The following is a 23538-nucleotide window of genomic DNA, read 5'->3' as shown; positions in this document are numbered from 1 at the left end:
TCTGTGAAATGTTTACAGAGCTTCATTGAAAAAGAAGCTATAGTATCTTTTCTTCTAAGATTTATTTTATAAACATTAAGTTCTAGATGTTTATTGTGAGTCAGATTATGCAATAACAATCTGCTCTGAAGCAAGGATGCTAGTCTCAATATTATCAAAAGCATTCTCTCCTTTTAGCTCCTAAAAGAAAAAATGGTTTAATTTCTAATTTACTTCCTGTTATATATGGTTTTAAAAAATACTATACCTATGGATCAAACTTATTTGTGCAGCTAACTTATTAATCTGTGAAGCCATGATTTGCTGTTGACTTAAATCCAAGTTAGCTTCCAGTGAGAAGTCTGAGGAATGCTGCTTTAGGCAAAAAAGCTGCTGCCAGGAATGAGTTCTGCTTCTTTTCACATGCTTTGAACGGCCCTCACTTTGCTCACCAATAGGACAGAGGCTAGAAACTGGCTCAACAGTCCTTCTTTGGGGCCTCTCACCCACCTGCCAGCTTTCTTTCCTCCTGTCCTGGAGTAGATGGACGCTTTTCTAAAAAATATTCCGACGACTGCATGATTCCCTAGCACACTCATTACAGAGCTGGGTAAGCTTCAGTTCAGATATGGCCAGACCATCAAAATTTGAAGTTTACTAAGGTCTATTTAATGAAAATTTTTTTTTTTTTTTCTTATACAAGCATAGTGAACACCCTCTGAACAGTCTTCCCCTTTCTGAATCTGGTGGTCTCTTCTAGAATTAGACTGGCCTGCGGACAACAATGCCAGAGCTCGGCTGGGTTAACAGAATTCATTCATTCAGCAAATGCTTTTGAAACACTACTTACTCTGGGCTGGCCTGGTGAGAGGATACAGAGATAACAACACGAAGACACCTGCTCATTAAGAGCTCACAGGCTAGAAAGAAAAATAAAACACGAAAATAAAGCGTTGTATGCACATGACAGAAAAACAAGGTATAGCCTGTAAGAGGGCCCCAGGGCCTCAGAGGAAGGAGCTGTTCCCCTGGGAGATTTACAATTCATCATGTTCACGGAGGACATGTAAATGTCGGGCATGGTAGTAGGCACTGGGGAAACCGATGAACAAGCCAGACATGGTCCCTGCTCTCATGGAGCTTACAGTCTAGCCAAACAGACAGACGAGGAACAAGAAATTACAGTCCAGTGTACAGGTGTGCTGGGTGGAGTGGGTTGAGGGGTACAGTGATTTGGCATTATACACACAATTCACTTAAACACAACAGTATTTGTTTGGAAAAGTTTCAAAAAAAAGAAAAAAGAAAAGGACAAGAAAAAGAAGACAACTGTAAGTTGTTTGGGCCATTTCACTTGCCCCTCCTTCACTCAATGGGCACAGACAGGCGGGAGGGCCTGAGTGACCTTGTGCCTCTGCTGCTTCTGTGGCTTGTCCCTGTCCCCAAGTTCCTCAAATGAGCTTCTTGCCTAAGGGTGATTCTAACATCAAAAAATAAGTAATTTTTGCACAATATGGCCCTAGCTGCAGGCCAACTACTTTACTTGGTGTTCAACCAAAGAAACAGTGATCTGTTCCCACATAAGCAAGAACTGACTGCACAGGACCTCACAAAGCTGGGCTCCAACATGGCACCTTCCTTGGATTTCCAAGAGGAATTTTAATTACACTCAATTTTTATCTTAATCCTGGAATGAGCCAAGACTCCTCCCGGGCAATGCCATGGAATACACAGGAGACCATATTCTAGCTCTGGAAGGTGGGGGTTGCCTCCTAGAGGGGCCCCTTAAGACCTTGAGGCTGAGGCAGGAGGGGAGGACTGGAAGAAGTATGTTGCTGTGGGTAGGAACAGCACTGTGCAGAGTCTGGGAGGATGGTGAGATCAAGACGGATCCAGGGAACTAGTGAGCAGAGGGTAGGGGAGAATGGGAAGAACAGGCCAGAGACTAAATCTTGACCAGCCTTATAAGCTCTCAAATGAATTTGGAATTTATTCCAAGAGCAATGGCAAAGCTTTGGAAAGGTTTCAAGCAGAGGAACAGATTTACATTTAAGAAAGTTCATCCTGAAGCACACAAAAAGATGCTCAACATCATTACAAGTAGGGAAATGCAAATCAAAACCACAAGGAGATACCACTTCACACTGGAAAATAGTAAGTGTTAGCAAAGATGTGGAAAAACTAGAACCCTCATACATTGCTGGTGGGAATGGGAAATAATACAGCTCCTTGGAAAAACAGCTGTAAGTTCCTCAAAAGGTTAAAGATACTTAACATATGACCCAGAAATTCCACTCCTAGGTATAAACCCTTAAGTAATGAAAACACATGTACACGTAAAAACTTATAAATCAATGTTCACAGCAACATTATTCGTAATAGCCAATGTGGAAACAACACAAATATCTATTAACTAACAAACAGATAACTAAAATGTGGTATGTCCATACAGTGGACTACTATTTGGCAATTAATAATTTTTAACTTCATTAAAAAATGAAGTACTGATATATACGACAATATGGATAAGCCTCAAAAAATATGTTATGTGAAAAGAAGCCAATCACAAATAGACACATAGTGTATGATTCCATTTATATGCAATGCCCAGAAAAGGCAAATCCGTAGAGACAGAAAGTAGACTGGTAGCTGCCAGGGGCTGAGGGAGGAGGAGTGACTGCTAATGGGTACAGGGTTTCTTTTTGGTGATGCAAGTGTTCTAAAATTGATTATGGTAATGGCTGCACAGCTCTGTAAACATACCAAAAGCCACTTGAAGTGTACACTTTAAATGGGTGAATTGTATGCTATTAATATATAAATTATATCTCAATTAAGCTGCTAACAATAAACAAAAGTTTATCTTGGCTGCAGCGTGCAAAATGGAGAGTGAGAGACAGGACGGAGACCAGCGAAGAGGATGCCGTACAGACAGAGCAGGACAGGACAGTGGTCCAACTGAGGGGAGGGATTCATGGAATCGGACTGGACGGCTGGACGAGGGGAGTTTACATCTTGCGGTGGGCTCCACAAGTTCTCCTGGGTACTTGGTATCTCTCCGAGGAGGGAGAGTAGGAAACAGAAATGAGGTATCTGCACTTATTGTCAAGCAGCAAAGATGTATTTAAAATCTCTTACATATAAAGACTAAGAGGAATACAAAAGTGTGGCCCTGCGACCCACACGTATGGGGAGTGTCCGGGATAAAAGCATGCAAAGCTGCCTGCCAGGGGCCTGTCCTGACTGTCCATCTTCACTCCTGAACTCCAAAGAAAAGGCCTGGGCATTTGGAGCACACTCAAGATGTTGCAAGATTTGAGTGCCCGAGTATGGGCAGGAGACTGAGAGAAGCTAATAAGGCCAATAACTTTGGGAAACAAACGTAAAACCATTAAAGGTAACTTTCTGGGTCTTCTCTCTGTGTTTGTGAGAACTGCAAGGCTGCTGAAGTACATATTTTTCTTGGTTAGATCAAAGACTCAGTTTTAACTGTACACCACCCTGTTCCAGAATGTCTTCCCTGTGTGAGTGTTGAAAGGCCATGAGACAAATAGGCCTCAACTATTGGTAGGGTCACGACTGGGAGACAAAAAGGAACGTCTGCAAAGGTGCACACGCTAAACCCTGCAGAGACCATGTCAGTTGGGACCCTGACCACAGGATATCTTTGTCCCATTAGCAGAACCAGACTGTAATGGGATGGGATGAGCCCCTGTCCACGACCACATACACACCCTCAGCCATCTCCTTGACACTTCCTCCACTTGCAACAGAAACCAGTGCTGGCCAGCCCACTGCAGTCGCAGCTTTGAGAAGAGTAAAAACACCACTGATTTGCACCAAAAAGGCCAGAAGCTCTGGCACCAGCCATTCATTTGCTAAATGGGGAAAGTGAGGCCCAGGTTCATGGAGCAGAGCCAGGGACTGGCATCCAGGTCTCTGACTCTCAGGCCCTTGCACTTCTCACTCGACCAGTTCTCCAAGCCTGGACCCCTCCTAAGAACCTGCCTCTCAGCTGTGTGCTTCACAGGGCAAGAAAAGCTGAGTGAGAAACCTCAGAAACCCTAGGTCTCAACTGACAGAGAAACCAGAACTACCTCTTTCCTAGAATCCTATTAGGGAACTGAAACATACCATGATTATACGCTCTAATCTTTCTAAAGGGAGGGAGAAAATGCAGGTTAACCAACGAAATATGGGACAACACAGTTTTTGTTGCAGCCCTCAAGTCTCACAGCGCTTTACTTTATCAACAGTGTACCACAGTGTAATCAACTATCAGTGTGATCATTAGCTCAGCCACTAGTAAAGATTTCAAGGATTCAGGGTTGCACTGGGTGTAGAACACTCCAGGCAGGTGAAGAACTGTGACATCACAAAAGGGGACAAAGGCTTATTACTACCTTCAGCTCCCAAGTTCTAGTGAATTGAAGTAAAACACTACTTTTTAAGCCTATAGAGGAATACAAAATTAAATACTTCAAAGTAAAACTCAGACAGGAAGACAAAATAACTACCTCCTTTTTGTGGTAAAATAATCTGAAAGGAGTTTAAAAATAAACAAACTAAAATTTTTGTAACTAATATCTTATTTGCCAGTTTTGAAGAAGTTTTCAGGTGCCACAACTTGGAGACAGAAAAAATAAATATCAATGTGTCACTTCTAAAGTTATAATAAACAACAGGACCCCATCTCAGAGGGATGGACTCTTTTTCCTACAGTGGGCCAAAAAGCAAGTTGAATCCTATGTACAACAAACAGACTATACAATCAGGAGCATTTAAAAATAATGAGACTCCTCTCTTTGCCTTCTTCCAAAGTATATAATATATATTTAACAGCACAAAAGAAGACACCACTTGAGCTTCCCCTGTAGCCAACAGGAAGAATTTCCACATATAAAAATTAAAACTTTTAAATCATTAATATTTTTAAACATAATACAGACTTAAAAATTGTTCAACATTAACCCACAACCCCACCCCTAGCACAAAAATCAACCCCAAATCCAGAAGTCATAGTTTTTTGTTTCTAAAAATCCCACAGCACTGAACTTGATCTTCACATCAAGCTGACAGCTAGTAAGAGGCCCCTAACAGTAGCAATCCCCGAGGGAAGAACGGAAGCACGATCAATGCTGCATCTCTTATCTACCTGGGCGGCACTGGTGCACCTCTGAGGTCAGGTCCGTGAGATTCGCCCCCACACTAGGGTCCTGGAAGGGTGAGCTGGCAGCTTCCCTCATCTTCCCCCTCGAAGGCTGTCCAATAAGCACCTGGGAATTGACTTTTCTTGGGGAAAGGGTGCTGGTAACAGCTGTCAGGGCCAAGGCAATAGTGAGAAGTTCAGTTCTCTGCTCTTTGGATGAACTGTGTAAAACATTTCTTTTAAAAGACACAATGTTAAAAATATTAAGAAAACATCTACAAAATCTGGAGGGTTGCCTTTTTCTCAAAGGGTAAAGCTTGTGGGGTTGTGGGAAAAGAATCAAGGGCCCAGAACTATAACTCTGCAGCAAAAGATAGAGAGATGCCCTTCAAAGCTCGTCACATTCTCAAGATGTCTTGCTGAAGTAGCAAGAGCTGAGGGTGACTGTATGAGTAGGAGCAAGAGGGTGCCAGCTCCTGGAGGGGGAGGTTCCTACTGTGCGCCCCACCCTGTGCAATGTCAGGCTTTAGGGCAGCTGCCATAGGCCCCAGGGCATCAGGACTCTGCCTCTGAACCAGAGCTGCTTTCCCGACTAACTTCAATCTGGAGAGATGGTAAGTTATCTAACCGGCTCTTCTTTTGACGAGACTGCTCTTTCTCCTTAATCAGAGCCCCCCATGCCCTTTGCAGCTCGGAGTCATCTTCCTCAGTGCCAGGCACCCTGTGATCCACTTTCTTCGTATTCTTTTCTTTGGTCTTGGGTGCAGATCCTAAGCGAGTCCATAAGCTACCTGTTTGGGTGAGACAACATTTCAGTTCGGCAGTCAACACCGAAGCCAGGGTAGTGCTGAGGAAGCAGGAACACTGCCAACAGCTGACGTGCAGGGAATGCAGGCAGTCTGCGGCATTTGGGACTCACTGTGCAGCCTTGGGTAGGTAATCTTATTTCCCTGGCTGCAGCTCCCTGCCTGCAAACAGAGGGGTCTGGACCCAGTGGGACATTCTCACTGTTGGTGGCAGGTCCCCCTGAGCTAGACACATCAGAATCTCCTGAGAGGCTGTCTCCTCCCATATCTGCCCCTCCCTGCTGAGATGCCACCCCATGTGCTACCTCACTCTGCCAGGACTGGCCCATTCCAGAATCCTTTCCAGCTCTAACAGTCTGCAAATGGATGGGTGGGCTATATGGTAAACTTTCAGAGATTCTGCCCACTATCCATTAATTTTTAAAATATATTTTCTAAAAATCTAGCAATAGAGAAATACATGTTTAGAATTTTGTGGCACAGCCACACTGTAAGGCAATTAAAAGTTTTATTTATGAAGAATGTAACAATGTAGAAAAATGATTACTATAAACTGCTGCATGAAAAAAGTAGGATATGTATACAGACAGAGACTGGAATGGCACACACGAAATTAAAAAGGATTTGTGCTAAGCAAAGAACCAGAAGTATGGTTTTTTTCCTTCCATTTTCTAAACTTTCCTTAATGTTAGTGCTATGATGATGAGGAGGAAGAGGATGTTGATGATGACAATAATCATAATGGAAGAGGAAAAATCATTTATTTTTGGCATTTACTGTTTCCCACCTTCTAAGAAAGTATTTCTAAGCCACATACACCCTTGCCCTCTGCTCTTACCTAATTCCCATTCCCATCAGTTTTAAGTGTTACCAACCTGATTTCTTCTCCCGAGTATCAGAGTAGAGGCCTTTAATATCTTGCCTGGGAACACCCAGCCTACTATGTACATCAGAAGGCTCTCTCCGAACAACTGGGTTACTACTAAAAGCCTTTTCTGGAGAATATGGTCTTTTTCCTAAGCGCTGGCGTATATCTGGAAAAAGAAAACAAGCACTGCTGTGACCAAATGAGTGTGCTTTGCTCTCTGTACTGCCCACCTAAGATCTCTTACAGATCTGGCACCAACTCTCCCCAAACGAGGACACAGAGCCTGACACAGTCAGGCTTCTAAAAGCCCCTTCTCTTCATAATCAGTCTGGATTCCCCTAGGAAAATTCGGACACAGGGGGCTATCAGGGGTAAAAATCCTCAGCTGATTGCTCTAGAAAGAAATTTCTGAAGCAGGAAACAGCTTCTTGTGATGGAACCTAGCAGACTAAACAATTTACAAAATTTCAGCTAACAAACCACACTGCAAGCTCCGTGAGGGCAGAAGGCACAATCTCTGAACAAATTAAGTAGTTCTCAATGCACTTATTACATTTAACCAGTAAACATAATGAGATTGGCAAAAAGCAAAGGATCAAGGCAAGATGTCCCAAACCAAATTTGTTTTCCTTCTAATCCCCCTCAGAAATCTGCCTGTCGGCCGGGCGCGGTGGCTCACGCCTGTAATCCTAGCGCTCTGGGAGGCCGAGGTGGGCGGATCGTTTGAGCTCAGGAGTTCGAGACCAGCCTGAGCAGGAGCGAGACGCCACCTCTACTAAAAATAGAAAGAAATTATATGGACAGCTAAAAATATATATAGAGGCCGGGCGTGGTGGCTCACGCCTGTAATCCTAGCACTCTGGGAGGCCGAGGCGGGTGGATCGCTCGAGGTCAGGAGTTCGAGACCAGCCTGAGCAAGAGTGAGACCCCGTCTCTACTAAAAATAGAAAGAAATTATATGGACAACTAAAATATATATATACAAAAAATTAGCCGGGCATAGTGGTGCATGCCTGTAGTCCCAGCTACTCGGGAGGCTGAGGCAGTAGGATCGCTTAAGCCCAGGAGTTTGAGGTTGCTGTGAGCTAGACTGACGCCACGGCACTCACTCTAGCCCGGGCAACAGAGTGAGACTCTGTCTCAAAAAAAAAAAAAAAAAAAAAAAAAAAAAAATATATATATATATATATAGAAAAAATTAGCCGGGCATGGTGGCGCATGCCTGTAGTCCCAGCTACTCGGGAGGCTGAGACAGGAGGATTGCTTGAGCTCAGGAGTTTGAGGTTGCTGTGAGCTAGGCTGACGCCACGGCACTCACTCTAGCCTGGGCAACAGAGTGAGACTCTGTCTCAAAAAAAAAAAAAAAAAAAAAAAGAAATCTGCCTGTCCTCTTGAGTTCCCTCTGACAACAGCAACAGCAGATACACATTCATTAGCAAGGCCTTGCACTGGGGCTTTTGCCCATCTCACTTTGGCTTCTTCCAGAGAGCCGCGCCCCATCTCTCCGGTCACTCAGGCCTGAGCCCCTGGGCTTCTTTCCTTTTCCTCCCTCACCCCAGCACTGAGTCTTCTCCCACAAGGCTACCGGTGCTCATCTATTCTATCTCCGCTGTCCCTGACCTAGTCTAGGCCCTCGTTATTTAACTCTCTACCCCATCCCACTCCACCCCCAAGTTATTTTTCTAAAATAGATATAAGATCAGGTTACCTCCCACCTCAAAAGATTAGGTTTGCCACCTGAGATCCTATTCCCTCTTTAAGGCCTAGCTGTAAGGCCACTTTCCCTAAGAGGCCTTCCACAATTCCCCTAGTAGGGATAGCATGGCTTTGTATCCCCTCCAAAGACTTGCAACATTCCCAGCACCTGGCAGGATTAGCCGAATACCTGTGGAATGATTGTTTGCACGTATGAATGATCTAGTGCAAACTCTTAACCATGTATATAACCATCCAACTTAATTTCTATTATTCTTGTGTATAAAGTCTGCCAGTGACCTACAGAGTAAAATACAGTTGGCCCTCCTTATCTGTGGGTTCCACATTCATGGATTCAACCAATCACAGATTAAATATACTTGAAAAAAACAAAACCAGGCTGGGTGTGGTGGCTTGTGCCTGTAATCCTAGCATTCTGGGAGGCCGAGGCAGGAGGATCGTTTGAGCTCAGGAGTTCGAGACTAGCCTGAGCAAGATCGAGATCCTGTCTCTACTCAAAATAGAAAAATGAGCCAGGCGTCATGGAATGTGCCTGTAGTCCCAGCTACTTGGGAGACTGAGGCAGGAGGATTGCTTGAGCTCAGGAGTTTAAGGTTGCTGTGAGCGAGGCTGACGCCACGGAACTCTAGCCCAGGGGACAGAGCAAGACTCTGTTTTTAAAAAAATAATAATAATAATACAAATTTAAAAATACAGAATAACAACTATTTACATTCTATTATCAGTAACCTAGAGGTGATTTAAAGTATACGAGAGGATGTGTGTAGGTTATATGCAAATTATGATGTTATTTTATATAAGGGACTGAAGCATTCATGCATTTTAGTATCTGAAGATTTAGTATCTGAAGATTCAGTATCTGTAGTGGGGTCCTGAAACCAATCCCCTATGGACACAGAGGGACAACTGTAATTATTTTGGACAAAAATATTGAAAGCTAGTTTTGTAAAAGTCTGATTATTTTTCATGTCCTGAAATTCTCATCGCCTATGCCCAGATTTAGATGTGACAAATCAGGACAACTAATTCAACTCATAAATGGCAATGTTTTATCCAAGAACATATCCCTACCCCCATTTGCTTTCTGGAGCTCAGAATGAAGGAGAGAAACAAATGAAGAACAATACCTGACTTAGTATTGCTGACTGGTGGCCGTGGACGCGAGTGCTGACGTTTTTCGTCTAATAGATGTCGGACATCTGCAAATTTCTCGGATGATAATTTGTTACCAATTCGGTTTTTGATATTGCTTGAGGATACACTATCTGCCCTCATGGAGTTCCTTTAAAAAAAAAAAAAAAGAGTGGGGAGCACAGTTAACTAACTGCAACTGTGAGACAAGACCTAAGAAATAATCTCATACTTTGAAGGAAACAATTTAAGAAAATCTAATATGGCCAACGCTGACTTACAGATACCATACACTGATAATTATCTGCTTATAAAAACCATGATCAACCTGTTGTAAAAAGACGGGTTAGGGTGAATAGGCTCCTGAGTTTTCCAAGGTAGTTTCCACGTATGATATATGTATGCTATCACACAGCATGTAACTACAAGTCCCCTTCTCATGGAACAAACATTAAGTAGATGCCTACAAAGAGCTTGGGGCTCTCTGCTCATCCATGCTGTAATTGGCTATAGTCAAGAGTCTATAATCCCTTTCTTTAAAGGGCAGACTTCTCTATCAAAGAGATCTGCTACTATGCTAGCTATCAGCATTATTCTGGTGGTATTCTCTACCAGAAAGTTCTCTGAAAACTAAAAATAAGGATGTGTACAAGGCCATGCAAACAAATCAGCTTGAGTGATCTTTTACCTTCCCCCCAAATACACCACCAAGAACATCTTAGAGACAGCATCCCTAGATTTTAACCCTTGGAATTGTGGATACAGTAGCTGCCATCATAGAATCTGCTCATCCTTACTAATTATCAAAGAAATGCACATTAAAATAACTTTTTTTGGGTCCATGAAACTAGCAGAGATTAGAAAGAATGATTATAGCTAAGGAGGGTGACGATGTAGGTAACAGGTGGTAATGTGAGTGATTAAAACTTTTCTGAAAGGAAATGTAGCAATACTTACCACATTTTAAAACACGTATATTGTTCTGCACATTAACTGGACTTTGAGGAATTTAGTGTAACAGAAAGAAAATAAAAACCTAAATATCCATCAAAAAGGAATTGGTTAAGTAAATCCTGATATTTTCAAACAATGGGCAACATACAGTTAAAAAAAATAACAATGTCTACAATATATTAAATGAAAAATGCACAATGCAAAATATAGACAGCATAACTTCATTTCTTATACTCATATTTTTATATGAATATATCTATAGTTTCTCCATGTTACATATATGCACAAATAGCTGAAACCTTATTCATTGCTAATGGTCATTATTATCAGGAAAGAATGGGAATACAGGTGGTTTTCACTTTTTATATTGTCTGTAGTTTTTTTTTTTTTTTTTAACAAGGATCACTACTTGTACAAAGGGAAAACTGCATACTTAGAATAGATAAAAGTGATTATAAAATTAGAAGGTGACTCTCAGACTTGGCAGGCCCTCCAGACAACACAGTACCAGACCCTGGCCCCTACTCTCCCTGAGCCTCAGTGGCCCTTGCCCCGCAGCCCATACTCCACTGCCCCCTCCTCGGCCAGTCATGCTGGAGCATCTGAGCAGATGGATACAAGGGCCAGAAGCTAGCTGAACAGATGATTCAGGGAATTATTTCTTTTTCTGTGATAGGTGGATTTATCTATGGGCACATGGCTACACAGTTCAGGTGTTCTTTTTTTTTTTTTTTTTTTTGAGACAGAGTCTCACTCTTGCCCAGGCTAGAGTGCCATGGCATCAGCCTAGCTTACTGCAACCTCAAACTCCTGGGCTCAAGCAGTCCTCCTGCCTCAGCCTCCCAAGTAGCTGGGACTACAGGTACGTGCCACCATGCCCAGCTAATTTTTTCTATGTATGTTTCCAGTTGTCCATATAAATTCTTTCTATTTTTAGTAGAGACAGGGTCTCGCTCTTGCTTAGGCTGGTCTCGAACTCCTGACCTCAAACGATCCGCCCGCCTCGGCCTCCCAGAGTGCTAGGATTACAGGCGTGAGCCACCGCGCCCGGCCGGGACTTTCTATATAGTTATGGCCAGATTTGCTTTTTCATGTTTGCTGACACTGCTTCCATGGCCCATCTATTGTCAACATCCTCTCAAATGGTTACGTGTTCAAGACTCAAGCACAGCATATAAGAAACCAAGGAAAAGAAAAAAATTAAGAGGAATATTAAAAATAATTGGTGTTTTCTAATTCAGCACCTGCTTTTGTTTCCTGTGAGATGAGCTAAATTGCTTTCATACCCAAAATATGAGTTAAAACCACCTATGTTCTTTTTTTTTTTTTTTTTTTTTTTTTGAGACAGAGTCTCGCTTTGTTGCCCGGGCTAGAATGAGTGCCGTGGCATCAGCCTAGCTCACAGCAACCTCAAACTCCTGGGCTTAAGCGATCCTACCGCCTCAGCCTCCCGAGTAGCTGGGACTACAGGCACGCGCCACCATGCCCGGCTAATTTTTTCTATATATATTTTAGTTGGCCAGATAATTTCTTTCTATTTTTAGTAGAGACGGGGGTCTCGCTCTTGCTCAGGCTGGTCTTGAACTCCTGACCTTGAGCGATCCACCCGCCTCGGCCTCCCAGGGTGCTAGGATTACAGGCGTGAGCCACTGCGCCCGGCCTAAAACCACCTATGTTCTTACAGCATATCTGCGTATAGATTTCTCTTTATATTTCACTTCTAATCCAGTTGGATTGATTTATAATCCAGTTGGGTTTTGACTTACAAATAGTTAAGGCCCTCTCTTCATAATCCTGCTCTGAAATGGGGAACAGCAAACACGAGTATGCAGTTTCTTTCAGGCATACATAAATAATGAAGAATAAATGCCTCATAAATGATAGTACAATTTAACTATCAAACTTTCATAATTCATTATGAGTCATTAAACCATTTATTGTTTCCATTTAAAACTCACAGTACAAAAAAAATTAAGAGAAATTAAGAAGTTAGTATTTAGTATTTAAAATCAAATTAAAAGCGAGCATTAATAACAAAATTTTTTTTACCTAATGTTTTTCAATTGAGATTCCACTTCATCAGCATACATAGTCATTTTCATGCTCTTCTTTGGTGAAGGAGTGGAAATCATTTTCAGTTCTAGATCATAGTCCATTTCATCTGAGTCTGAGCTACTGGCACTGGACCGCCGAGATGCACTCCGTTCCCGGGACTGCTTGAGAGCTGGGAGCTCCTCATGGTACTCTACCACAACCCTGTCATCTGCATCCATGTCCTGGTCTTCCTCCTCCTCCTCTTCTTCCTCCTCTTCCTCTTCCTCCTCTTCAATGGGTTCCTCAGGAACATTCACTAGTCCTGAAGAAATTTAACCAAAAAACATTAGGAATAGTGCTAAACTTTAATTTTCTATTCTACACTGGTGAGCTTTTTATAATAAGAAGATGGACTTCTCATCCCTGAGACTGTATTGGAGCATTACCTATAACAGTGCCAAACTGGATACTATTCTGATAACAACAATAGGAGAACAGTTAAAGTATGATGTGGCAGCCTAATGAAATATTTTAAAGTCATTTAAAATGCAGCTGATTCTTATTCACAGATTTTGTATTTGCGAATTTGCCAAATCTATTTGCAACTCCAAAATCAATACTCGCAGCCCTTTCACAGTCAATCTGCGGACATGCACAAAGCGCAAAAAAATTCACATCACCAGACATGCATGTTCCCAGCTGAGGACAAACAAAGCAACACTGCCTTCCAGTTTCATCTCACAATGTAAACAAGTACCATTTTCACAGTCTATTAAGTGCCACATTTTTCACATTTTTTGTGCTTTTTGTTGGTGATTTCACCATTTAAAATAGCCCCCAAGCCTACTGCTGAAGTGCCGTCTAGTGTTCATAAATGCAGGAAGGCTGTCTGTGTCTTATGGAGAAACCACATGTGTTAGATAAGCTTTGTTCAGGCATGAGTTGTACTGCTATTGGGCATGAGCACAATGTTAATAAATTAACAATATATATTAAATAAGGTGTCTTTAAACACATGTAAAACAAGGTTATATATTGATCAACTGACAAAAATGACATGACCAGAGGCTTTGTATGGTTCATTTGCTAATTCAATGTTTGAAGTGACTTTATAGAATATAACTATCCTGAATAATGAAATCAATTGTAACTTTGAAGTTCACAGATAAATACTAATGATAAATAGAAGCTGAATATAAAGTATATGTTCATAAGAATTACAATATTTATTATGAAAATAGACAAATGGGAAAAATGTGAGATGAAATCAGTCATCATATTAGGGTGTTAGAATTGGGGGCAGTTTGCCTTTTAATTTCCCTAATCTGGATATAAAGAGTATATGATAAAAATATCTTAAAGTTTTGGAAAAGTATAACTATATAACAGAAAAGTATGTGTATAATATGCAGATCTCAAAATTACAATTTTTTATATATACATTTAAATAAAAATGTATAGACTTCATCTCTATCCCCATTACAATGATAAATGTGTGCGCATGCTATTCTGTATGCTGACTTGGCTAGTTCTATAAAGCACGTAGAAGATTCCATAGATTTAAGCTCAAAATAAAAACAAATCTTTATAAAACATAATGAAAATGATTCTTCTACAATAAGCACCAAAAAGAAACCCAAGTCAGGATATCCCACTTTTCTGAGGCATTCATGTGCACAGCCAATAAGCATAAAGCACTTAACAGCAGCCTATTTTCATCATGAGAAAAGGAACAATAAAATCAGCTCATCTAATAAAATAATTAAAAAATTTTTATGTAGTTGTTGATATTAATAGTAGAAAAATTAGGTTTTTAAGAAAGTTTTATTTTAAATTTCCCTATGTCATATTTGATCTCTCTTTATTAGAATAGCTTTTATAAAATCATTTGACCTCTTTGTATGGGCAATTCAAAATTAATCGTGACTTGACTTACTTTCCTATATGTTGGCAGAGGGTGAGGGCAAGGAAGAGAGGATGATAAAGTTTGGAACCTTAAAAGACTGTATTAAGAATAAAAATATGATTTCGGGAGCCAAACATGTGTCTACCCAAGAGCTGAGCAGGCAACTACCGGAATGTCGGTGTTTATACGACGTCAAGCCAACATCATCCCCAATCAGGGCTCTCTTCTTGATCACATCCCGCTGAATGCGACGGGAATGATATCTTCGCTTCCTGCAACATGGCCACAATAAGTACATAATCAAAAACTAATAGGAAGGACCCTGAAATCCACCAATTCATTTCAACTACACACGGACACAATGTCAAGTGCTGAAACAGAGATATTTTAAATGAAACTGAAACTCGGCATTTCCACATCATTTACCACATTTAAGAATCTTGAATTCTTTCCTCACATTCCTCCTAGTCCACATGAGGTTTAGACATTCCATTACAGAATACCAACTGAAGGATTAAGAAAAGCTTAAGTACTAGTTAAACTATTGTATTTTAAGGTTTTGGACTTACCATGAATTGCTAAGAATTCCTTTCATGCCTCCATAATTTGGATTCCCATATTTCATGTAATATTGACTTCTTCTAGCTGCTCCAAGTTCCTTTTTGTCATCTAAAAATTAATTACAACAGTTACCTAGGATTTCCTGTGGGTGTGAAGACAATGCTGAATGGTTAAAAAACAAACAAACAAACAAATAAAAACAATGTTTTCCGTAGCTGCAATCAGATTGGTGTGATCTGCCAACAAAAGGAAAGATCCACTATAAACATTCACTCTCTAAGTGCCTACTAAGGCAATGCAGTATGGAGAGGATTAGAGTAAAATACAGAGATGAATGAGGTTAAGCTGCTATTTAGGAGCTGACTTAACAGAGAAAAATTTAAAAATAAACAACAGTACAAGATATGAGGTTCTTCCAAGAGGTATAAGAGAGCTCTAGTCATAACAGGTACTTAGGCATCAAAAAGACTTTCTGGAAAAGGTAGTATTTTTTGCTGTCCCCTGAAAGATGATACTCATTTCTGAATGACAACACTCCAACAACACAAAATCAGGGTTAAAGAAACAGATCATGTCTGGGCGTGGTGGCTCACTCCTGTAATCCCAGCACTTTGGAAGGCTGAGGTCAGAGGATTGCTTGAGGCCAGAAGTTCGAGACCAGCCTAGGCAACATAGCGACACCTCATCTCTACAAAAAAATAACAATAAAAGAAATTAGCTGTGCATGGTGGCAAGTGCCTGTAGTCCTAGCTACTAGGGAGGCTGAGGTGGGAGGATGCCTTGAGCCCAGGAGTTGGAGGCTGCAATGAGCTATGATTGCACCACTGCACTCCAGCCTGGGCAACAGAGCAAGTCTCTTAAAAAAAAAAAAAAGAAAGAAAGAAAGAAGAAAGAAGGAGGAAAGGAAAAGGAAAAGGAAAGGAAGAAAGAAAAAAAGAAAGAAACAGACTTCCATAATTCCATGTGTTTGGTAAATTGTTTTTTCCAGCTTGTTGTGGTGTTCCTCAAAATGGCTTAAAGAAAACAGCATAGTATTATACATCTAGAATGCATTCAAACAGCCACTCAAATGAGCAAATGTGGTAAAGATCACATTTAAGTTAAAATCCCAATAAACAGGAAAGAAGGTGGTCAGTGATCACATGTTTTTGTCAAAAGCAATAACATAAAGGCCTTCAACATTTCCTTGGGCACTCTGACTGCAAAGGACAAACCTCACCATAAATGCCTCCAGTGCTATGGGTGAACAGGCAATACAAACCAGTCTGTTCACTACCACCACCACCCTACCCCCAAAAAACCAATGACCCCCAGCTCCTTGGAGAAATGGCTGATTCCAGATCCAGATCTGGAACAGGTAAAGTTCAAAATGAGTATGAAAAAACAAGATGTTCTCTTGTGCCATAAAGTAAGAAAGTGCTTAAAGAATCATGGGGCATGTCAAAATACAGCTTAAAGGGGCTCTATTGGCCAAATCCAAGATAATTTGTGAATCAAAATAATAATACTAATAGATGATAACCCACAGAATAAGAATCCATGAGTCCAAACTGATATAAGTATATTATTGGAACAAATGATGAAATCTGAATATGAACTATAGATTAGGTGATAGCATTGTGTTAATGTTAAATTTCCTAATTTTGATAACTCTGCTGTGTAGAAGACAATGTCCTTGTTCTTAGGAAATACATATTGAAGTGTTTAGGGGTGAAAGGTTTTTATCTCCAACTAACTCTCAAATGATTCAAAAAACTACTCTGTATATACGTGTATACACACATATATTTTTAATGCCCACCAAAAGTCAATGTGCATAAAAAGCCCCATAGGAGGGAATTAGAACTCTATGGTACATTAGCAATGTCCAGGAGGATGCTACTATAACAAATCAAAAAGTATAATTAAAAATGTTTTCATAAATTAAATAACTGGCTGAAAGCACATGAGGCACATCAGCTTTAACAGAAAATAACCTACTTTAGCCAGAAACCACAAAAACATACATACAAGTAGTTAATATTCACTTTCAGTCAGAAATTTCAACTCAAGTAGCAAGCCATTATTTTATAAGTACAGACTATTATAGTTTGAAGGGAACTTTGAGATTATGTGATCTAACTTCTATTCAAAAGAGAAGGATATCACTCAATAATAATTCATTCTGATTGAAAATAATCAATACCAAATATCAAATTTACCTTTTGTAGCAAATCTCATGAATAACCTATTTCCTTTAGCAAGTTTGTTGGCTGGACGAAGATCGTTTCTTAACAAAGACTCCTCTTCTACCTGAGATAATGTGTCCAACTTAAGAAAAAAGAGCATTTTTAATATAAAAATTAAAGTCTCTTTCATATTTCTGCAGTAGTAAAGTTACTATTAAGAAAGCATTCTGCCATTAATACTTATTAATACTCATCAGCATTATAGCATTAGTTCCTCTGCAGAAGAAAGCATTCTGCCATTAATACTCATCAGCATTACAGCATTAGTTCCTCTGCAGAATTTCAAGTCAAAGGTCTCCCTTGATCACCTTGCCTAAAAGAATAGTCTCTGTCATTCTCTAGTCCCTTACCCTCCTTTACTTTCCTTCACAGCACTCATCATCTCCTGACATTGTATCTCTGTGGATCTGTGTATTTTCTGCCTTCCTTAATAGAATACAGACTCCAACAGGGCCAGGACTTTTTTGCTTGATGCTGTATCCCTAATGCCTATAATTTGGTATATTATAGATACTTGATAAATATTTTTTAAATGAATACATGATAATATTTCTAACAGTCGTACATAATCCATTATGAAATATGCCATTACTTGCTTTTTCTTAATTTAAGCAATTAGATAACACTTTAAAGTATTTCTCAGTAAAACAATTTTCTTTTACGCAGAAGTGTGAGTGCTATTCCAAGATCTCAAGATGAATTGTCACATCCACACAAACTTAAAGGCCTGGTGTACCCTCAGAAGGTCTAATGGTGAAAGCCAGAAGAAGAACACAACTTACTAAGTCTTTAAGCCTTAAATAAAATAGACAGTAAGCAATTTTTTATAATAAAACCTTACATATATCTTTGCCCTATTACTAACCTCTACATCACTTGAGTTCTCATCTTCAACTTCTCCTTCTTCAGCCTCATCATCTGAACTGTCTTCCTGCTTGTCTAAAATGGAACGTGAGGGACAAGATGAACCTTAAGATGAACCATCTCATATAAATTTAAAAGTCTGTACTTTCTCCTCCTATTTACTGATGATTCAAAGCACCAAGCTTACTTCAGAAACACCTGCGGATGATATGCTACATAACACTCTGCTCAGAAATCCAAAGGCCCAACACAGGACTGGATAAAGGACAGGACTTTCAGGCCAAAGTTCCCTCCTTTGTGTTCAGTTACCTTTTTTACTCTTCTCAGATGACTTGTCCTCATTGGCATCCCTGCTTCTCATCTTATTCTGGGCAGGCAGAGAGCTCATATTGATAAGAGCTCGTGTAGCAGTCATTTCATCCAGCCAAACCACATTACCTAAAATAAAATGTGAAACAAAACATTAGATTGCATCCAAATGGTAAGTTTCTTGAGAGAAGATTCTGCATCACATTCACTGCTACAGCCTCATCTAGCTACAGATTGTGATCAGTAAATGTACAAACCAACTAATGAAAAGAAACATAGAAAGTGGTAATAAGACCTCTTTGATGAAATTATTCTAGAACTGCATTCCCAAACTGGGTTCCACAAAGTAACTGTTAAGTATTCCATGAAAAAGGGTTCTATATATTAAAACTGCCTGGAAGATAGTGAGTGACATGTAAGTATTAGCAGTTCTTGATGAAGATGATAATAACTGTCAAATAAATTTGGATTATCCTTTATAATAATGCTTCTGCCCCCTTTGCTGTTCTCTGTCATCTGAACATGCTAAATGTTGTTCCACCATCAAAAAGTGTGGGTGATGAAGGTATCCATGGGATATGTACAATGGAGGCATGACAGCCACTTGGCTTTGTAGCAACTAATTTAATTTGCCCCTTTAAGGATGAGAATTTAGCAAGAAAAAAGCTTTGAGAAGTCTTATAGAAAAGAAAGCTCTTTAACGCTCTTTAAAAGATCATTTCTCATACGTCCCTTATATCTCAGTTTGGGAAATGAAGGTCTAAAGACTCTCACTTCTGTTACTAACATGCCCTGTGGCCTTGGGCAAATAATTTCCTTCCTCTGTTTCTCAGTTTCTGATGTACAATATGAGGTAGCTGTACTGGATAATTCTAAGGGTCCCTCCAACTCTAATATCACCTAGCTATAGTTTTAATGACTTAAATCAGGGGTTAACAAATTATAACCCACAAGCTAAATCTAGCCCACCACCTGCTATTTATTTATATTTGTATCAGCTTTACTTAGGTATAATTAATATACAATAAACTGTACATCCATCACCTGTTTTTGTAAATAAAATTTTACTGAAAAACAGCCAGGCTCATTAGTTTATGTACTGTTTACAGCTGGTTTCATGCTACCACAGCAGAGCTGAGTAGATATGACACAGACCACATGGCCTACAGAGCCTGAAATATTTATTCCCCAGCCCTTTATAGAAAAAGGTTTGCTGATCACTGATTTGGATAGTGTAAGTTAAGCAAAAAGAAAAAGGCAGAAAAATCTTTTACTCAATCATGTTTCTCCCTTCAGTGAAAACATTGAATGCACATCTTCTTAAGAGAGCAGTCAAGAAAACCAGGCTGCTATCTAGAGTACCACCTAGCAGGTCAGCCAGCTGGCAGCAAGCGAAACCAGACTAGAAGTCAAGATAAGAAGCCAGCAAAGTGGTTACCAGAGGTCAGGCCAGACTTGGAGAAGGGAGGCAAGTTAAAAATGACAGTTAACTCACAAGTTAGCCAGCTCACTTGTTCCATTAGGGCAAGCAGATGATGTTCCAGAAACACAGCTCAAGGCAAGCAGAGGTGAGAGGTCTGAGTATGGAGCCAGAGTATTTTGGTCCAGTTCTAGGTCAGAGACATTAAGGCACGGCCAGCCCTCAGGTAGCAATGACAAAGTCCAAAGCCCTGAAAATGCAGCCCCAAGTCTATGCAGGTGGATCCACCCCTTTATGAGTAACTGTGAGTGTTACAGAGGCCTCAATCCTGTACACTAGACTCAGATGCCAGTAATCAAACTCCTAGAGTCCTGGTCACCATCTGTAAGCTGACTTAGAATACCCATGGGGTATAAGCTGGCAGATTGGCTAAGGCATTCTGGTTCTCATCACTGGGCAATTTTTTCCCTCCCAAGCTAAGGACAGAGGTTAGACATAAACAAGTAGTCTGGACCATAATCATTCACTATTTTGGAGAGCAAGAACTCTAAAAATCAACAACAAAAGCATAGTCAACAGAAAACTTGGGTGTACTTACAGGAGGTATCATCCAACCATTCGATGTGAGCTGGAGGATATTCTTTAAAATAGGAAAAGATATCCTGGGTACTCATCTCATCTACTCCGCAAATGTAGATTGTCTCCAATCTCACTTTGGGGATTGCTAGAAAAACAAGACAGAAAAGATGATAGAATTTTCCTACCTGCTACGGCACATCCCATCGGTACTCCTTTGTAACAGTTCAGATAACATCCACTTAGAAAAGAAATATGCTAAGGGAAAAAACAATTATTTCAAAGGAACATGAGAAATACCAGTAGGGTAAACTTATAACTTTTCACTAAACAACAGCATTAAACAGATGATTTAATTCAGAACAGGCACATTAATCTCAGAAAGACTAAACAAATGGTGTTGATAAAGGAGAGGTACATGATACCTCTTCCCACATTAACCTATAGTAATCAAAGCAATAGCAAACTTAACAGGATTATTCATTGAACTTGACAAGCTGATTCTAAAATTTTTAAATATACATCAAAGAGAAATATGCAAAAGTGGGGACAATTCTGAAAGAGAAAAGATGCTGCCCCTGAATATGCCAAAGCATGAAATTAAAGAAAACCTACAAATCAATAAAAAAATGACAATCCAAAATAAAAACGGGCAAAGCACATGAACAGGCAATTTACATAAAAGAAAAAACAAAGGCAAATAAACATATGATGAGATGGGTTTACCTCACTATTCATCAGGAAAATGTACATTAAAATAAGATACCAGTTTTCACTGAGTAGATTTTACACCTTTTAGTATGAAGTGTCAAAGTATGTGGGAAAAGAGTTACTTCCCCTGCTGGCAGGAGTATGAACTGGCCACTCTGAAGGGCAAACAGGTAATGTCTATTAAAAATGTAATTTAGCAAAAAGCCTATAAACCTAGGAATTCTATTCCTGAGTACCTGCCCCAAATAAACACATACATGTAGGTTCACAAAGTAGCTCACACAAAGATGTTCACTGCAGCACTATTTCTAAATAACCCAGCAGGTATCAGAGTAATAAATTATGATTTATCCATATTAAATGAATCATGGCTTACCCATATTATAGAATATTATATGGTACAAAACAATGAGATAATTTATTACATACCACAGAAAGATTCTAAGACACATTATTAAGTGAAAAAAAAAAATTGCAAAAAATTTCGAACAACGTGATGACACTTAAGAAAACCCATAAAACAATACAATAAATTTTCTAAGAGTACATATTTGTATACACAAATATCTAGTAAAAGGCCTAGTATGAATCACACGTTGATAACTGTTACCTCTGAGGGAGAAAGTTAAGGCCGCGGTCAAAAAGGAACCTTAACACTATCAGGGCCGGGCGCGGTGGCTCACGCCTGTAATCCTAGCACTCTGGGAGGCCGAGGTGGGCGGATCGTTTGAGCTCAGGAGTTCGAGACCAGCCTGAGCAAGAGCGAGACCCCATCTCTACTAAAAATAGAAAGAAATTATATGGACAGCTAAAAAATATATATAGAAAAAAAAATTAGCCGGGCATGGTGGTGCATGCCTGTAGTCCCAGCTACTCGGGAGGCTGAGACAGGAGGATCGCTCGAGCTCAGGAGTTTGAGGTTGCTGTGAGCTAGGCTGATGCCACGGCACTCACTCTAGCCTGGGCAACAGAGTGAGACTCTGTCTCAAAAAAAAAAAAAAAAAAAAAAAAAAAAAAAACAAAACACTATCAGAATTGTGGAATATTTTTACTAAATATTTTAAGTACGTTATCTCCTTTAACCTCATTGCAAAAATGCAAATATATTGATAAGAAAAAATAATTTTAAAATACCTATATATGCACCACCTAGCTTTATGCTTTATTCCTTATAAGATCTCAGGCAAATAAAACATTACATATAAAACTAGGGCCTGAATAACTTCCCCACGTCCCTTCTCGCCCTTCCTTCTCTGAAATAATTCTGTCAAGAACTCAGTGTCCATTACTCCAAGCATGTTTTTATATGCTATATATTACTTCTATTTAAAATAAACTTACAATACATGTGAATACTTACAGATAAAAACATTTTTTTAAATAATTGTTTTATGGGTGCGGTGGCATGCCCCTGTAGTCCTAGCTATTCGGGAGGCTGAGGCAGGAGGATCACTTGAGCCCAGGAGTTTGAGACCAGCCTGGGCAACATAGCAAGACACCATCTCAAACAAAACAAAACAAACAAAAAGGCCAAGGGTTTAAACACTTGTTTTGTCATTTCATTCTGAAGAATAAGAGCTGGGTTTAATGGGAGCCCATGTAGGTATGGCCAGACTAAATCAGGTGAGTGCTTTCCTGACCACCCAGATTCATAAAGACAGAAACACCATTAAGGCTTATGAACCTAGCAAATCCTTAATAGTGACTATCGGTGCAAGAGTGAACAGAGGCCCAAGTGCAGGATGGAAAACAAGGGTTTATTTAGTCCAGAAGGCTTTCTCAGTTCTTCATGCTAAAAGCCATGACTATGGAAGAAAAAGAGATCATGGGAAGTAAGGAGTTGGTTCCACAGAAGGTAACAAAGAACAAGGAGAGCTCCTAGTGACGGTAGAGGAAACAGCCTGAGGATCAGGGAGAAACATCAGGTAGAAGACTTGTTGACTGGATAAAAAGGACTTAATCTTGAAAACAAGCAAAGAAAACAAAGACAAAAAAAACCCCCACAAAAGCAAATATCAAGGGCATCATAGCATTGTTCTAACAAAACATTACAACAACATTAAGGAAAACGAAATACCTTAAAAACAAAAGAGAAAGAGTGTAAGGAACAAAACCTCAAGCCTCTGAGGTCTATTTTAATTTAAACAGACTCATACACATTAAGAATTGTGTATTCACTGGTAGGCTGTCATGGGAAAAAAAAGAATTGGGCAATTGACAATTTTGTTCAAAAGAACCAGATAAAGATATAAAAAAAGAAAGGCAAAAGCATTATCACTGCAGAGATAAACTAGTTTCAATTAGCTGGAAGATAAGAAAAGTTCAT

General features: G+C 39.9%; 1 protein-coding gene and 1 pseudogene across 1 annotated transcript in view; one reads left to right on the top strand and one right to left on the bottom strand.

Moving 5' to 3' along the window:
* Positions 1 to 224: 224 nt before the first annotated feature.
* NCBP3 (nuclear cap binding subunit 3) overlaps positions 225 to 23538 on the bottom strand; it is a 36268-nt gene continuing 12954 nt past the window's right edge. Inside the window, exons 4-14 of the mRNA XM_069482127.1 lie at positions 20524 to 20649; positions 18506 to 18634; positions 18198 to 18271; positions 17306 to 17414; positions 15113 to 15212; positions 14712 to 14815; positions 12653 to 12959; positions 9646 to 9800; positions 6810 to 6968; positions 5757 to 5919; positions 225 to 5296 (exon numbers count right to left, since the gene is read on the bottom strand). Of these exons, the coding sequence (XP_069338228.1) occupies positions 5188 to 5296; positions 5757 to 5919; positions 6810 to 6968; positions 9646 to 9800; positions 12653 to 12959; positions 14712 to 14815; positions 15113 to 15212; positions 17306 to 17414; positions 18198 to 18271; positions 18506 to 18634; positions 20524 to 20649 (1535 nt within the window). The 3' untranslated portion in view covers positions 225 to 5187. The remainder of the gene's footprint in view (positions 5297 to 5756; positions 5920 to 6809; positions 6969 to 9645; positions 9801 to 12652; positions 12960 to 14711; positions 14816 to 15112; positions 15213 to 17305; positions 17415 to 18197; positions 18272 to 18505; positions 18635 to 20523; positions 20650 to 23538) is intronic.
* On the top strand, positions 11194 to 11871 carry LOC138391946 (signal peptidase complex subunit 1 pseudogene; annotated as a pseudogene).

This window comes from Eulemur rufifrons, chromosome 9 (genome assembly GCF_041146395.1).
Source record: "Eulemur rufifrons isolate Redbay chromosome 9, OSU_ERuf_1, whole genome shotgun sequence".
NCBI lineage: Eukaryota > Metazoa > Chordata > Mammalia > Primates > Lemuridae > Eulemur > Eulemur rufifrons.
Note: the sequence above shows the minus strand (reverse complement) of the source record. Positions and strands in the feature narration are given on the sequence as shown.